General features: G+C 28.5%; 1 protein-coding gene and 2 long non-coding RNA genes across 3 annotated transcripts in view; all 3 read right to left on the bottom strand.

Moving 5' to 3' along the window:
• Positions 1–12,076: 12,076 nt before the first annotated feature.
• On the bottom strand, positions 12,077–12,913 carry LOC130186683 (uncharacterized). The gene is made up of 2 exons (XR_008830326.1): positions 12,311–12,913; positions 12,077–12,212 (listed from the first exon to the last, which is right to left on the bottom strand). It is a non-coding gene; the product is annotated as an uncharacterized LOC130186683 (long non-coding RNA).
• Positions 12,914–13,214: 301 nt separating this feature from the next.
• On the bottom strand, positions 13,215–13,669 carry LOC130186777 (uncharacterized). Its single transcript, XR_008830347.1, has 2 exons — positions 13,449–13,669; positions 13,215–13,350 (listed from the first exon to the last, which is right to left on the bottom strand). It is a non-coding gene; the product is annotated as an uncharacterized LOC130186777 (long non-coding RNA).
• Positions 13,670–15,552: 1,883 nt separating this feature from the next.
• wdr36 (WD repeat domain 36) overlaps positions 15,553–17,215 on the bottom strand; it is a 9,260-nt gene continuing 7,597 nt past the window's right edge. The window contains exons 19-22 of the mRNA XM_056402820.1: positions 16,856–16,975; positions 16,687–16,768; positions 15,898–16,085; positions 15,553–15,772 (exon numbers count right to left, since the gene is read on the bottom strand). Coding sequence (XP_056258795.1) covers positions 15,623–15,772; positions 15,898–16,085; positions 16,687–16,768; positions 16,856–16,975 — 540 coding nt within the window. The 3' untranslated portion in view covers positions 15,553–15,622. The remainder of the gene's footprint in view (positions 15,773–15,897; positions 16,086–16,686; positions 16,769–16,855; positions 16,976–17,215) is intronic.

The raw sequence follows: 17,215 nt of genomic DNA, 5'->3' as shown, positions 1-17,215 counted from the left end.
TATACTGTGACTTTTTATGCCTTACTATACTATGACGTTTTTATGACTTTTTATGCCTTGCTATACTATGACTTTTTTTGACTTTTTATGCCTTACTATACTATGACTTTTTATGCCTTACTATACTATGACTTTTTATGCCTTACTATACTATGACTTTTTTCATGACTTTTTATGTCTTACTATACTATGACTTTTTATTCCTTACTATACTATGTCGTTTTTATGACTTTTTATGCCATGCTATACTATGACCTTTGTTATGACTTTTTATGCCTTACTATACTATGACATTTTCATGACTTTTTATGTCTTACAATACTATGACTTTTTATGCCTTACTATACTATGACGTTTTTATGACTTTTTATACCTTACTATACTATGACTTTTTATGCTTTACTATACTATGACTTTTTATGCCTTACTATACTATGACGTTTTTATGACTTTTTATGCCTTACTATACTATGACGTTTTTATGACTTTTTATGCCTTACTATACTATGACTTTTTTATGACCTTTCATGCCTTACTATACTATGACTTTTTTATGACCTTTCATGCCTTACTATACTATGACGTTTTTATGACTTTTTATGTCTAACAATAATATAACTTTTTATGCCTTACTATACTATATCGTTTTTATCACTTTTTATGCCATGCTATACTATGACTTTTTTTATGACTTTTTATGCCTTACTATACTATGACGTTTTTATGACTTTTTATGCCTTACTATACTATGACTTTTTTATGACCTTTCATGCCTTACTATACTATGACGTTTTTATGACTTTTTATGTCTAACAATAATATAACTTTTTATGCCTTACTATACTATGATGTTTTTATCACTTTTAATGCCGTACTATACTATGACGTTTTTATGACTTTTTAAGCCTTACTATACTATGACGTTTTTATTACTTTTTATGCCTTACAATAATATAACTTTTTATGCCTTACTATACTATATCGTTTTTTTTACTTTTTATGCCATGCTATACTATGACTTTTTTTATGACTTTTTATGCCTTGCATTACTATGACTTTTTTTTGACTTTTTATGCCTTACTATACTATGACTTTTTTTATGGCTTACTATACTATGACTTTTTTCATGACTTTTAATGCCTTACTATACTATGACTTTTTTCATGACTTTTTATGTCTTACTATACTATGACTTTTAATGCCTTACTATACTATGACGTTTTTATTACTTTTTATGCCTTACAATAGTATAACTTTTTATGCCTTACTATACTATATCGTTTTTTTTACTTTTTATGCCATGCTATACTATGACTTTTTTCATGACTTTTTATGTCTTACTATACTATGACTTTTAATGCCTTACTATACTATGACTTTTTTTATGACTTTTTATACCTTAATATACTATTACTTTTTCATGACTTTTATGCCTTACTATACTATGACTTTTTATGCCATGCTATACTATGACGTTTTTATGACTTTTTAAGCCTTACTATACTATGACTTTTTTTTATGACTTTTTATGCCTTATTATACTATGACTTTTTTATGACTTTTTATGGCTTACTATACTATGACTTTTTATGCCTTACTGTACTATGACTTTTTTATGACTTTTTATGCCTTACTATACTATGACTTTTTATGCCTTACTATACTATGACGTTTTTATGACTTTTTAAGCCTTACTATACTATGTCGTTTTTATGACTTTTTATGCTATACTATACTATGACTATTTATGCCTTACTATACTATGACGTTTTTTATGACTTTTTAAGCCTTACTATACTATGTTGTTTTTATGACTATTTATGCCTTACTATACTATGACGTTTTTATGACTTTTTAAGCCTTACTATACTATGATGTTTTTATGATTTACTATAATATAACTTTTTATGCCTTACTATACTATGTCGTTTTTATGACTTTTTATGCCTTATTGTAATATGACTTTTTATGCCTTACTATAATATTACTTTTTATGCCTTACTATACTATGACTTTATTATGCCTTACTATACTATGACTTTTTTCATGACTTTTTATGTCTTACTATACTATGACTTTTAATGGCTTACTATACTATGACTTTTTATGCCTTACTATACTATGACTTTATTATGCCTTACTATACTATGAATTTTTTCATGACTTTTTATGGCTTACTATACTATGACCTTTTATGCCATACAATACTATGTCGTTTTTATGACTTTTTATGCCTTACTATACTATGACTTTTTTATGACTTTTTATGCCTTACTATAAAATGACTTTTTATGCCTTACTATACTATGACTTTTTTATGACTTTTTATGACTTAATATAAAATGACTTTTTATGACTTATTATAAAATGACTTTTTATGCCTTACTATACTATGACTTTTTTCATGACTTTTATGCCTTACTATACTATGACTTTTTTATGACTTTTTATGCCTTACTATAAAATGACTTTTTATGTCTTACTATACTATGACTTTTTATGCCTTACTATACTATTACTTTTTATGCCTTACTATACTATGACTTTTTTATGACTTTTTATGACTTACTATAAAATGACTTTTTATGCCTTACTATACTATGACTTTTTTTATGACTTTTTATGCCTTCTTATACTATGACTTTTTTTATGACTTTTTATGCCTTGCATTACTATGACTTTTTTTTACTTTTTATGCCTTACTATACTATGACTTTTTATGCCTTACTATACTATGACTTTTTTATGACTTTTTATGACTTAATATAAAATGACTTTTTATGACTTATTATAAAATGACTTTTTATGCCTTACTATACTATGACTTTTTTTGACTTTTTATGCCTTACTATAAAATGACTTTTTATGCCTTACTATACTATGACTTTTTTCATGACTTTTTATGTCTTACTATACTATGACTTTTTATGCCTTAGTATACTATGACTTTTTTATGACTTTTTATACCTTACTATACTATGACTTTTTATGCCTTAGTATACTATGACTTTTTTATGACTTTTTATACCTTAATATACTATTACTTTTTCATGACTTTTATGCCTTACTATACTATGACTTTTTATGCCATGCTATACTATGACGTTTTTATGACTTTTTAAGCCTTACTATACTATGACTTTTTTATGACTTTTTATGGCTTACTATACTATGACTTTTTATGCCTTACTGTACTATGACTTTTTTATGACTTTTTATGCCTTACTATACTATGACGTTTTTATGACTTTTTAGGCTATACTATACTATGACTATTTATGCCTTACTATACTATGACGTTTTTATCACTTTTTATGCCTTACTATACTATGTCGTTTTTATGATTTACTATAATATAACTTTTTATGCCTTACTATACTATGTCGTTTTTATGACTTTTTATGCCTTACTATACTATGACTTTTTTATGGCTTACTATACTATGACTTTTTTCATGACTTTTTATGTCTTACTATACTATGACTTTTAATGCCTTACTATACTATGACTTTTTTTATGGCTTACTATACTATGACTTTTTTCATGACTTTTTATGTCTTACTATACTATGACTTTATTTATGACTTTTTATACCTTAATATACTATTACTTTTTCATGACTTTTATGCCTTACTATACAATGACTTTTTATACCATGCTATACTATGACGTTTTTATGACTTTTTATGCCTTACTATACTATGACTTTTTATGCCTTACTATACTATGACGTTTTTATCACTTTTTATGCCTTACTATACTATGACGTTTTTATGACTTTTTATGCTATACTATACTATGACTATTTATGCCTTACTATACTATGACGTTTTTATCACTTTTTATGCCTTACTATACTATGACGTTTTTATGACTTTTTATGCTATACTATACTATGACTTTTTATGCCTTACTATAATATGACGTTTTTATTACTTTTTATGCCTTCCTATAATACAACTTTTTATGCCTTACTATACTATGACGTTTTTATGACCTTTTATGACTTACTATAAAATGACTTTTTATGCCTTACTATACTATGACTTTTTATGCCTTACTATACTATTACTTTTTATGCCTTACTATACTATGACTTTTTTATGACTTTTTATGACTTACTATAAAATGACTTTTTATGCCTTACTATACTATGACGTTTTTATGACTTTTTATGCCTTACTATACTATGACTTTTTATGCCTTACTATACTATGACGTTTTTATCACTTTTTATGCCTTACTATACTATGACGTTTTTATCACTTTTTATGCCTTACTATACTATGTCGTTTTTATGATTTACTATAATATAACTTTTTATGCCTTACTATACTATGTCGTTTTTATGACTTTTTATGCCTTACTATACTATGTCGTTTTTTTGACTTTTTATGCCTTACTATAATATGACGTTTTTATTACTTTTTATGCCTTCCTATAATACAACTTTTTATGCCTTACTATACTATGACGTTTTTATGACCTTTTATGACTTACTATAAAATGACTTTTTATGCCTTACTATACTATGACTTTTTATGCCTTACTATACTATGACTTTTTTATGACTTTTTATGACTTACTATAAAATGACTTTTTATGCCTTACTATACTATGACTTTTTTTATGACTTTTTATGCCATACTATACTATGACGTTTTTATAACTTTTTATGCCTTACTAGACTATGACTATTTACGCCTTACTATACTATGTCGTTTTTATGACCTTTTATGCCATACAATACTATGACGTTTTTATCACTTTTGATGCCATACTATACTATGACGTTTTTATGACTTTTTATGCCTTACTATACTATGACTTTTTATGCCTTACTATACTATGACTTTTTTATGACTTTTTATGACTTAATATAAAATGACTTTTTATGTCTCACTATACTATGACTTTTTATGCCTTACTATACTATTACTTTTTATGCCTTACTATACTATGACTTTTTTATGACTTTTTATGACTTACTATAAAATGACTTTTTATGCCTTACTATACTATGACTTTTTTTGACTTTTTATGCCTTACTATACTATGACTTTTTTATGACTTTTTATGACTTAATATAAAATGACTTTTTATGCCTTACTATACTATGACTTTTTATGCCTTACTATACTATGACATTTTCATGACTTTTTATGCCTTACTATAAAATGACTTTTTATGCCTTACTATACTATGACTTTTTTCATGACTTTTTATGTCTTACTATACTATGACTTTTTATGCCTTAGTATACTATGACTTTTTTATGACTTTTTATGCCTTACTATACTATGACGTTTTTATGACTTTTTAAGCCTTACTATACTATGACGTTTTTATGACTTTTTATGCTATACTATACTATGACTATTTATGCCTTACTATACTATGACGTTTTTATCACTTTTTATGCCTTACTATACTATGTCGTTTTTATGATTTACTATAATATAACTTTTTATGCCTTACTATACTATGTCGTTTTTATGACTTTTTATGCCTTACTATACTATGACTTTTTTATGGCTTACTATACTATGACTTTTTTCATGACTTTTTATGTCTTACTATACTATGACTTTTTATGCCTTACTATACTATGTCGTTTTTATGGCTTACTATACTATGACTTTTTTCATGACTTTTTATGTCTTACTATACTATGACTTTATTTATGACTTTTTATACCTTAATATACTATTACTTTTTCATGACTTTTATGCCTTACTATACTATGACTTTTTATGCCATGCTATACTATGACGTTTTTATGACTTTTTATGCCTTACTATACTATGACTTTTTATGCCTTACTATACTATGACGTTTTTATCACTTTTTATGCCTTACTATACTATGACGTTTTTATGACTTTTTATGCTATACTATACTATGACTATTTATGCCTTACTATACTATGACGTTTTTATCACTTTTTATGCCTTACTATACTATGTCGTTTTTATGATTTACTATAATATAACTTTTTATGCCTTACTATACTATGTCGTTTTTATGACTTTTTATGCCTTACTATAATATGACGTTTTTATTACTTTTAATGCCTTCCTATAATACAACTTTTTATGCCTTACTATACTATGACGTTTTTATGACCTTTTATGACTTACTATAAAATGACTTTTTATGCCTTACTATACTATGATTTTTATGCCTTACTATACTATTACTTTTTATGCCTTACTATACTATGACTTTTTATGACTTTTTATGACTTACTATAAAATGACTTTTTATGCCTTACTATACTATGACGTTTTTATGACTTTTTATGCCTTACTATACTATGACTTTTTATGCCTTACTATACTATGACTTTTTATGCTATACTATACTATGACTATTTATGCCTTACTATACTATGACGTTTTTATCACTTTTTATGCCATACTATACTATGACGTTTTTATAACTTTTTATGCCTTACTATACTATGACTTTTTATGCCTTCCTATACTATGTTGTTTTTATGACTTTTTATGCCTTACTAGACTATGACTATTTACGCCTTACTATACTGTCGTTTTTATCACTTTTAATGCCATACTATACTATGACTTTTTTATGACTTTTTATGCCTTACTATACTATGACTTCTTATGCCTTACTATACTATGACTTTTTATGCCTTACTATACTATGACTTTTTTATGACTTTTTATGACTTAATATAAAATGACTTTTTATGACTTATTATAAAATGACTTTTTATGCCTTACTATACTATGACGTTTTTATCACTTTTAATGCCATACTATACTATGACTTTTTTATGACTTTTTATGCCTTACTATACTATGACTTTTTATGCCTTACTATACTATGACTTTTTATGCCTTACTATACTATGACTTTTTTATGACTTTTTATGACTTAATATAAAATGACTTTTTATGACTTATTATAAAATGACTTTTTATGCCTTACTATACTATGACTTTTTTCATGACTTTTATGCCTTACTATACTATGACTTTTTTCATGACTTTTATGCCTTACTATACTATGACTTTTCTATGACTTTTTATGCCTTACTATAAAATGACTTTTTATGCCTTACTATACTATGACTTTTTATGCCTTACTATACTATTACTTTTTATGCCTTACTATACTATGACTTTTTTATGACTTTTTATGACTTACTATAAAATGACTTTTTATGCCTTACTATACTATGACTTTTTTATGACTTTTTATGCCTTACTATACTATGACTTTTTTATGACTTTTTATGCCTTACTATACTATGACTTTTTTATGACTTTTTATGCCATACTATACTATGACTTTTTTATGACTTTTTATGCCTTACTATACTATGACTTTTTTTATGGCTTACTATACTATGACTTTTTTCATGACTTTTTATGTCTTACTATACTATGACTTTTAATGCCTTACTATACTATGACTTTTTTTATGGCTTACTATAAAATGACTTTTTATGCCTTACTATACTATGACGTTTTTATGACTTTTTATGCCTTACTATACTATGACTTTTTATGCCTTACTATACTATGACGTTTTTATCACTTTTTATGCCTTACTATACTATGACGTTTTTATCACTTTTTATGCCTTACTATACTATGTCGTTTTTATGATTTACTATAATATAACTTTTTATGCCTTACTATACTATGACGTTTTTATGACCTTTTATGACTTACTATAAAATGACTTTTTATGCCTTACTATACTATGACTTTTTATGCCTTACTATACTATGACTTTTTTGCCTTACTATACTATGACTTTTTATGACTTTTTTATGACTTACTATAAAATGACTTTTTATGCCTTACTATACTATGACTTTTTTTATGACTTTTTATGCCATACTATACTATGACGTTTTTATAACTTTTTATGCCTTACTATACTATGACTTTTTATGCCTTCCTATACTATGTTGTTTTTATGACTTTTTATGCCTTACTAGACTATGACTATTTACGCCTTACTATACTATGTCGTTTTTATGACCTTTTATGCCATACAATACTATGACGTTTTTATCACTTTTGATGCCATACTATACTATGACGTTTTTATCACTTTTAATGCCATACTATACTATGACGTTTTTATGACTTTTTATGCCTTACTATACTATGATTTTTTATGCCTCACTATACTATGACTTTTTATGCCTTACTATACTATGACTTTTTATGACTTTTTTATGACTTAATATAAAATGACTTTTTATGTCTCACTATACTATGACTTTTTATGCCTTACTATACTATTACTTTTTATGCCTTACTATACTATGACTTTTTATGACTTTTTTATGACTTACTATAAAATGACTTTTTATGCCTTACTATACTATGACTTTTTTTATGACTTTTTATGCCTTCTTATACTATGACTTTTTTTATGACTTTTTATGTCTTACTATACTATGACTTTTAATGCCTTACTATACTATGACTTTTTTCATGACTTTTTATGCCATACTATACTATGACTTTTTTTATGACTTTTTATGCCTTACTATACTATGACTTTTTTTATGGCTTACTATACTATGACTTTTTTCATGACTTTTTATGTCTTACTATACTATGACTTTTAATGCCTTACTATACTATGACTTTTTTTATGGCTTACTATAAAATGACTTTTTATGCCTTACTATACTATGACGTTTTTATGACTTTTTATGCCTTACTATACTATGACTTTTTATGCCTTACTATACTATGACGTTTTTATCACTTTTTATGCCTTACTATACTATGACGTTTTTATCACTTTTTATGCCTTACTATACTATGTCGTTTTTATGATTTACTATAATATAACTTTTTATGCCTTACTATACTATGACGTTTTTATGACCTTTTATGACTTACTATAAAATGACTTTTTATGCCTTACTATACTATGACTTTTTATGCCTTACTATACTATGACTTTTTATGCCTTACTATACTATGACTTTTTTATGACTTTTTATGACTTACTATAAAATGACTTTTTATGCCTTACTATACTATGACTTTTTTTATGACTTTTTATGCCATACTATACTATGACGTTTTTATAACTTTTTATGCCTTACTATACTATGACTTTTTATGCCTTCCTATACTATGTTGTTTTTATGACTTTTTATGCCTTACTAGACTATGACTATTTACGCCTTACTATACTATGTCGTTTTTATGACCTTTTATGCCATACAATACTATGACGTTTTTATCACTTTTGATGCCATACTATACTATGACGTTTTTATCACTTTTAATGCCATACTATACTATGACGTTTTTATGACTTTTTATGCCTTACTATACTATGATTTTTTATGCCTTACTATACTATGACTTTTTATGCCTTACTATACTATGACTTTTTTATGACTTTTTATGACTTAATATAAAATGACTTTTTATGTCTCACTATACTATGACTTTTTATGCCTTACTATACTATTACTTTTTATGCCTTACTATACTATGACTTTTTTATGACTTTTTATGACTTACTATAAAATGACTTTTTATGCCTTACTATACTATGACTTTTTTTATGACTTTTTATGCCTTCTTATACTATGACTTTTTTTATGACTTTTTATGTCTTACTATACTATGACTTTTAATGCCTTACTATACTATGACTTTTTATGCCTTACTATACTATGACATTTTCATGACTTTTTATGCCTTACTATAAAATGACTTTTTATGCCTTACTATACTATGACTTTTTTCATGACTTTTTATGTCTTACTATACTATGACTTTTTATGCCTTAGTATACTATGACTTTTTTATGACTTTTTATGCCTTACTATACTATGACGTTTTTATGACTTTTTAAGCCTTACTATACTATGACGTTTTTATGACTTTTTATGCTATACTATACTATGACTATTTATGCCTTACTATACTATGACGTTTTTATCACTTTTTATGCCTTACTATACTATGTCGTTTTTATGATTTACTATAATATAACTTTTTATGCCTTACTATACTATGTCGTTTTTATGACTTTTTATGCCTTACTATACTATGACTTTTTTTATGGCTTACTATACTATGACTTTTTTCATGACTTTTTATGTCTTACTATACTATGACTTTTAATGCCTTACTATACTATGACTTTTTTTATGGCTTACTATACTATGACTTTTTTCATGACTTTTTATGTCTTACTATACTATGACTTTATTTATGACTTTTTATACCTTAATATACTATTACTTTTTCATGACTTTTATGCCTTACTATACTATGACTTTTTATGCCATGCTATACTATGACGTTTTTATGACTTTTTATGCCTTACTATACTATGACTTTTTATGCCTTACTATACTATGACGTTTTTATCACTTTTTATGCCTTACTATACTATGACGTTTTTATGACTTTTTATGCTATACTATACTATGACTATTTATGCCTTACTATACTATGACGTTTTTATCACTTTTTATGCCTTACTATACTATGTCGTTTTTATGATTTACTATAATATAACTTTTTATGCCTTACTATACTATGTCGTTTTTATGACTTTTTATGCCTTACTATAATATGACGTTTTTATTACTTTTTATGCCTTCCTATAATACAACTTTTTATGCCTTACTATACTATGACGTTTTTATGACCTTTTATGACTTACTATAAAATGACTTTTTATGCCTTACTATACTATGACTTTTTATGCCTTACTATACTATTACTTTTTATGCCTTACTATACTATGACTTTTTTATGACTTTTTATGACTTACTATAAAATGACTTTTTATGCCTTACTATACTATGACGTTTTTATCACTTTTTATGCCTTACTATACTATGACGTTTTTATGACTTTTTATGCTATACTATACTATGACTATTTATGCCTTACTATACTATGACGTTTTTATCACTTTTTATGCCATACTATACTATGACGTTTTTATAACTTTTTATGCCTTACTATACTATGACTTTTTATGCCTTCCTATACTATGTTGTTTTTATGACTTTTTATGCCTTACTAGACTATGACTATTTACGCCTTACTATACTATGTCGTTTTTATCACTTTTAATGCCATACTATACTATGACTTTTTTATGACTTTTTATGCCTTACTATACTATGACTTTTTATGCCTTACTATACTATGACTTTTTATGCCTTACTATACTATGACTTTTTTATGACTTTTTATGACTTAATATAAAATGACTTTTTATGACTTATTATAAAATGACTTTTTATGCCTTACTATACTATGACTTTTTATGCCTTACTATACTATGACTTTTTTATGACTTTTTATGACTTACTATAAAATGACTTTTTATGCCTTACTATACTATGACTTTTTTTATGACTTTTTATGCCTTACTATACTATGACTTTTTTATGACTTTTTATGCCTTACTATACTATGACTTTTTTATGACTTTTTATGACTTACTATAAAATGACTTTTTATGCCTTACTATACTATGACTTTTTTTATGACTTTTTATGCCTTACTATACTATGACTTTTTTTATGACTTTTTATGCCATACTATACTATGACGTTTTTATAACTTTTTATGCCTTACTATACTATGACTTTTTATGCCTTCCTATACTATGTTGTTTTTATGACTTTTTATGCCTTACTAGACTATGACTATTTATGCCTTACTATACTATGTCGTTTTTATGACCTTTTATGCCATACAATACTATGTCGTTTTTATGACTTTTTATGCCTTCCTATACTATGACGTTTTTATTACTTTTTATGCCTTACTATACTATGACGTTTTTATGACTTTTTAAGCCTTACTATACTATGATTCTTTATGACTTTTTATGCCTTACAATAATATAACTTTTTCATGAATTTAATGCCTTACTATTCTTTGACTTTTTATGCCTTACTATACTATGACTTTTTATGCCTTACTATACTATGACTTTTTATGCCTTACTATACTATGAGGTCTTTATTACTGTTCTGTCAAGGCCGGGTAGGCGGACTCAGGAGCAGGGAAGGAGGCAGAGGCAGAGGTCAGGTAACAAGAGTGTTTATTGTGTAGGATGGTATGGCAGGGAGGCAGGTGCTGGCAGATGAAGGCAGATGGGCAGGCTGGCGGAGAATGAGCTCTGGCTTGAGATGCAGGCTGGAGTCAGGGCGGAGGGTGTAGCTGGAGTGCAGAAAAGAGAACAAGTTAGGTTTTGCAGGGCTAGGACTACAAGCTAGAGTACTGACAAAGATATGATGAGAGCTGGTTACGTCACTAACAGGAAGCAGTGTCTATAATCCAGCGCTGACTGACTGTGGCCCAAGATCTTATGTAGTGTGGGTTGATGACCAGATGAGCAGCAGCTGAGAGGCCCCGACTCCAGCACAGCAGTCTCCCATCTGTAATCAGATTTGAACACACAAGCAGGGAGCAGGGGCAGAGGGCATGACACTATTCATGCCTTACTACTCTATAACTTTTTAAGCCTTACTATAGTATGACTTTTATATCTTATTATACTATGACTTATTATTCCTTACTATACTATTACTTTTTATGTTTTACAATAGTATGACTTTTTATGCCTCACTATAATATAACATTTTTGTTACTTTTATGCTTCACTATACTATGACTTTTTATGACTTACTATAATATAACATTTTTGTTACTTTTATACCTTACTATACTATGAGATTTTTATGACTTTCTATGCCTTACTATAATATAACTTTTATATGACTTTTATAACTTACTATACTGTCTTATTATTCCTCACTATTCTATAACTTTTTATGTTTTACTATAGTATGACTTTTTATAACTTACTATAAAATAACATACTATACTGTACTATGAGCATTTTATGACTTTTTATGCCTTCCTATACTATGACGTTTTTATTACTTTTTATGCCTTACTATACTATGACGTTTTTTATGACTTTTTAAGCCTTACTATACTATGATTCTTTATGACTTTTTATGCCTTACAATAATATAACTTTTTCATGAATTTAATGCCTTACTATTCTTTGACTTTTTATGCCTTACTATACTATGACTTTTTATGCCTTACTATACTATGACTTTTTATGCCTTACTATACTCTGAGGTCTTTATTACTGTTCTGTCAAGGCCGGGTAGGCGGACTCAGGAGCAGGGAAGGAGGCAGAGGCAGAGGTCAGGTAACAAGAGTGTTTATTGTGTAGGATGGTATGGCAGGGAGGCAGGTGCTGGCAGATGAAGGCAGATGGGCAGGCTGGCGGAGAATGAGCTCTGGCTTGAGATGCAGGCTGGAGTCAGGGCGGAGGGTGTAGCTGGAGTGCAGAAAAGAGAACAAGTTAGGTTTTGCAGGGCTAGGACTACAAGCTAGAGTACTGACAAAGATATGATGAGAGCTGGTTACGTCACTAACAGGAAGCAGTGTCTATAATCCAGCGCTGACTGACTGTGGCCCAAGATCTTATGTAGTGTGGGTTGATGACCAGATGAGCAGCAGCTGAGAGGCCCCGACTCCAGCACAGCAGTCTCCCATCTGTAATCAGATTTGAACACACAAGCAGGGAGCAGGGGCAGAGGGCATGACACTATTCATGCCTTACTACTCTATAACTTTTTAAGCCTTACTATAGTATGACTTTTTATATCTTATTATACTATGACTTATTATTCCTTACTATACTATTACTTTTTATGTTTTACAATAGTATGACTTTTTATGCCTTACTATACTATGACGTTTTTATTACTTTTTATGCCTTACTATACTATAACGTTTTTTATGACTTTCTATGCCTTACTATAATATAACATTTTTGTTACTTTTATACCTTACTATACTATGAGATTTTTATGACTTTCTATGCCTTACTATAATATAACTTTTATATGACTTTTATAACTTACTATACTGTCTTATTATTCCTCACTATTCTATAACTTTTTATGTTTTACTATAGTATGACTTTTTATAACTTACTATAAAATAACATACTATACTGTACTATGAGCATTTTATGACTTTCTATGCCTTACTATACAATGAGGTGTTTATTGCCTTTTATACCTTACTATACTATCATGATTTTGTGACTTTAATACCTTACTATTATATGACTATTTTATGACTTCTTATACCTTACTATACTATAACGTTTTTTATGACTTTCTATGCCTTACTATAATATAACATTTTTGTTACTTTTATGCCTTACAATACTGTTAGTTTTTTATGACTTTCTATCAGAGGTGGAAAGTAACGAAATACATTTACTCACGTTACTGTATCGAATATTTTTTTTGTGTATTTTGTATTTTTTAAGTACAATTTAAAATCGGTATTTTGTATTTTACTTGAGTACGTTTTTACTCAAGTATTGTACTTAGTTACTTTATAAATCCTATCCGTTACTGAGTAAAAATAACAATTCAACCTATAGGGGAAAAATACGCACCAGAACCAACAGTGATTAACTTTACAAAACAACTAACTTTAAGTTGCTACTTAAACTGAACAAGAAGTTGTTGTTTTTGCACTTACATTTGTTACACTTGTTCTTTAATTAAAAACAAAATAGTTTTGGATTTCTGACCCCTTGTCCTATTTTTACTACCCTCACAAAGAAAGTAACTAAGTAACTTTTACTTTTACATTTCAAATGAACTACTTTTTACTTTTACTTGAGTACATTTTCAGATGAGTACTTTTACTTCTACTTGAGTAATATTTCATCAAAGTATTGGTACTTTTACTTGAATACAAAATTTCTGTACTTTTTCCACCTCTGCTTTCTATGCCTCATTATGCTATGAATTATTATGACTTACTATACTATAATGTTTTTATGACTTTTATACCTTACTAAACTATGAGTTTTTAATGAGTTTTTTTGCCTTACTACACTATGAGGTTTTTATTATCTATGCCTTAATGTACTATGACTTTTTATATCTTTCATGCCTTTCATGACTTTTTCATAACTTTTATGCATTAACATAGCATAATGTTTTTTGTCATTATACTGATATTTTTATATCTGTTCATGAATTGTAATACTGTGACGTTTTCATTCATTTTATGCCTTACTATACTGACATTTTTGTGACTTTTTATGCTTTACGATACTTACAATTTCATGCCTTTCTCTTTCATTTATGACTTTTTATAGTTAATTTACTTCACTTTTCATACCTTACTGTTCTATAACGTTTTTATGACTTACTATAGTATGACTTTTTAATGATTTACTATATATTAACTTATTTTATGACTTACTTTACCATGACTTTTATTGCCTCGCTGTTTTTGTACCTCAACATACTTTTACATTTTCATGATTTACTGCACTATTACTTTTTTTTATGACTCAGTATACTGACTTTTTTTTCTTTACTATGACATTTTCATGATTTAAAATACTTAGTTTTTTATGCCTTACTATACTATGATGTTTCTATTGAAGCTGTGAAGAGACGCATTCCAAAATCTGAAGAATCTCAGAAGAAAAAAAAAACATGGACATGATTGAACGTGTAAATTTATTAAAATACAAAACTCTGCATGTGTGTGTGTGTGTGTGTGTGTGTGTGTCACAGCAGGGCACTCTTGGTGTACGACAGCAGACACAGCGATTGGTCGAATGATGCCCGTAGCTCCGCCCACCCTGCCTCCAGCCGAGTGGACAGACGGATCAGTGCTGCCATGGCAACAGCGTGCTGTGACAACGAATGGAGATGGAGCTGAAAAAGATAAAATAAAAAATTTTAAGTTAAACAGGAAACTGTGGAGAAATTTTCATAATAAAAGCCTGAAAAATGTAGGGCTGAAAGTAATGTGATTCTTTGCTGCGTTCTGATTGGCTGACCTTCAGGAAAAGCGCTAGGTAAGCGTGTGCCAGATCAAAGTCCCGCCCACTAGCCAACATGCTGTCAATCATGTAAATGAAGGCTAGCAGGAGGCTGCTGGCTCCACCCCCCTCTGATGTCAGACAAGTGAGCTCGACGGAGAGCGCTGCCGGCCCACAATCCTTCAGGAGACGCACAGGGCGATCGACTGCAAAGAGAGAGAGAGCGAATCTGTGGTTATTGATTTAATATTAGAATTTATTTTATTAATGACTAGTTTGATTTGGAAATTTGAAAAATTAAATTTATATTAGCGGTTCATAATAATAATAAAGATTTAATAAAAACATAAAACATAATATATTTTGATGATTAAAAGAATTTATATAAAATATTATCTACGTATCATCGTTTTTATTTATAGATATTAAATATTTAGATAAAGCCTGGACTGTAGATTTGATCAATGTTTCATCAGTTCATCAAAAACTCAAATTTTAAGCTGAAGTGTGAGACTTAAATATAAATGAAGGTTTGTGACAGTCACAGCTGACACCTCTCAGCTGCAAGCCTGCGATTTCTAGCTCTGAGCACACGTCATTCAGACATATGTCTATAAGTCTAAATAATAATAATAAATACATGTTTAAATGTTTACATGTCTGCATTCACTGATGTTATTTCCACAGGACGGTATGAAATAACTAAATATCAACTTAGCATTGAAAAAAACAACAACAAACCACCTCACTGAACATTACATTTAAAAATTAGTTTTCATGATGAACATGAAACACATTCAGACTCACATGATCCAGAATCTAGAGCTGATTCCAGAGCAGAGCTGAACTCTGACCTCTGAGACAACAGACCCCAGCCCAGCACCTTCGACTGAAATAACAATAAGAAGAATAAGAAAAACAATAATTCTGTTTATAAAATAAGACAGAAGAAGTAGCTGACGTCCATCAGGTGTACCTGTGTTTCCTGTTTGGTTGCCGTGGGCAACGTGAATTGAGGTGTGAGACCAGGAACTGTTGGCAGGAAGAACGGTGCAGCAGCTGCAGCCACAGGAGGTGCTACAGGTTTATTCTTCCTCTACAAACACAGAAACATTTCCTGTTTAACTCTTCATAGCTGAGCATGTGATGCTGATCTGATGTTGACGCACTGAACTTGAATAATTTCATCACTTCTTCATTCATATAAAAAACTGCAGGAAAAACCAAGCTGAAAGACAATCCAGGTCTGAGCTCATACAGGAAGTGACACAGATAAACAAAAATAAATGTATCAGATAAAAGAATAGAAATTAAAATCCAAACAAAACAAGAGCAT

This window comes from Seriola aureovittata, chromosome 18 (genome assembly GCF_021018895.1).
Source record: "Seriola aureovittata isolate HTS-2021-v1 ecotype China chromosome 18, ASM2101889v1, whole genome shotgun sequence".
Classification (NCBI taxonomy): Eukaryota; Metazoa; Chordata; class Actinopteri; order Carangiformes; family Carangidae; genus Seriola; species Seriola aureovittata.
Note: the sequence above shows the minus strand (reverse complement) of the source record. Positions and strands in the feature narration are given on the sequence as shown.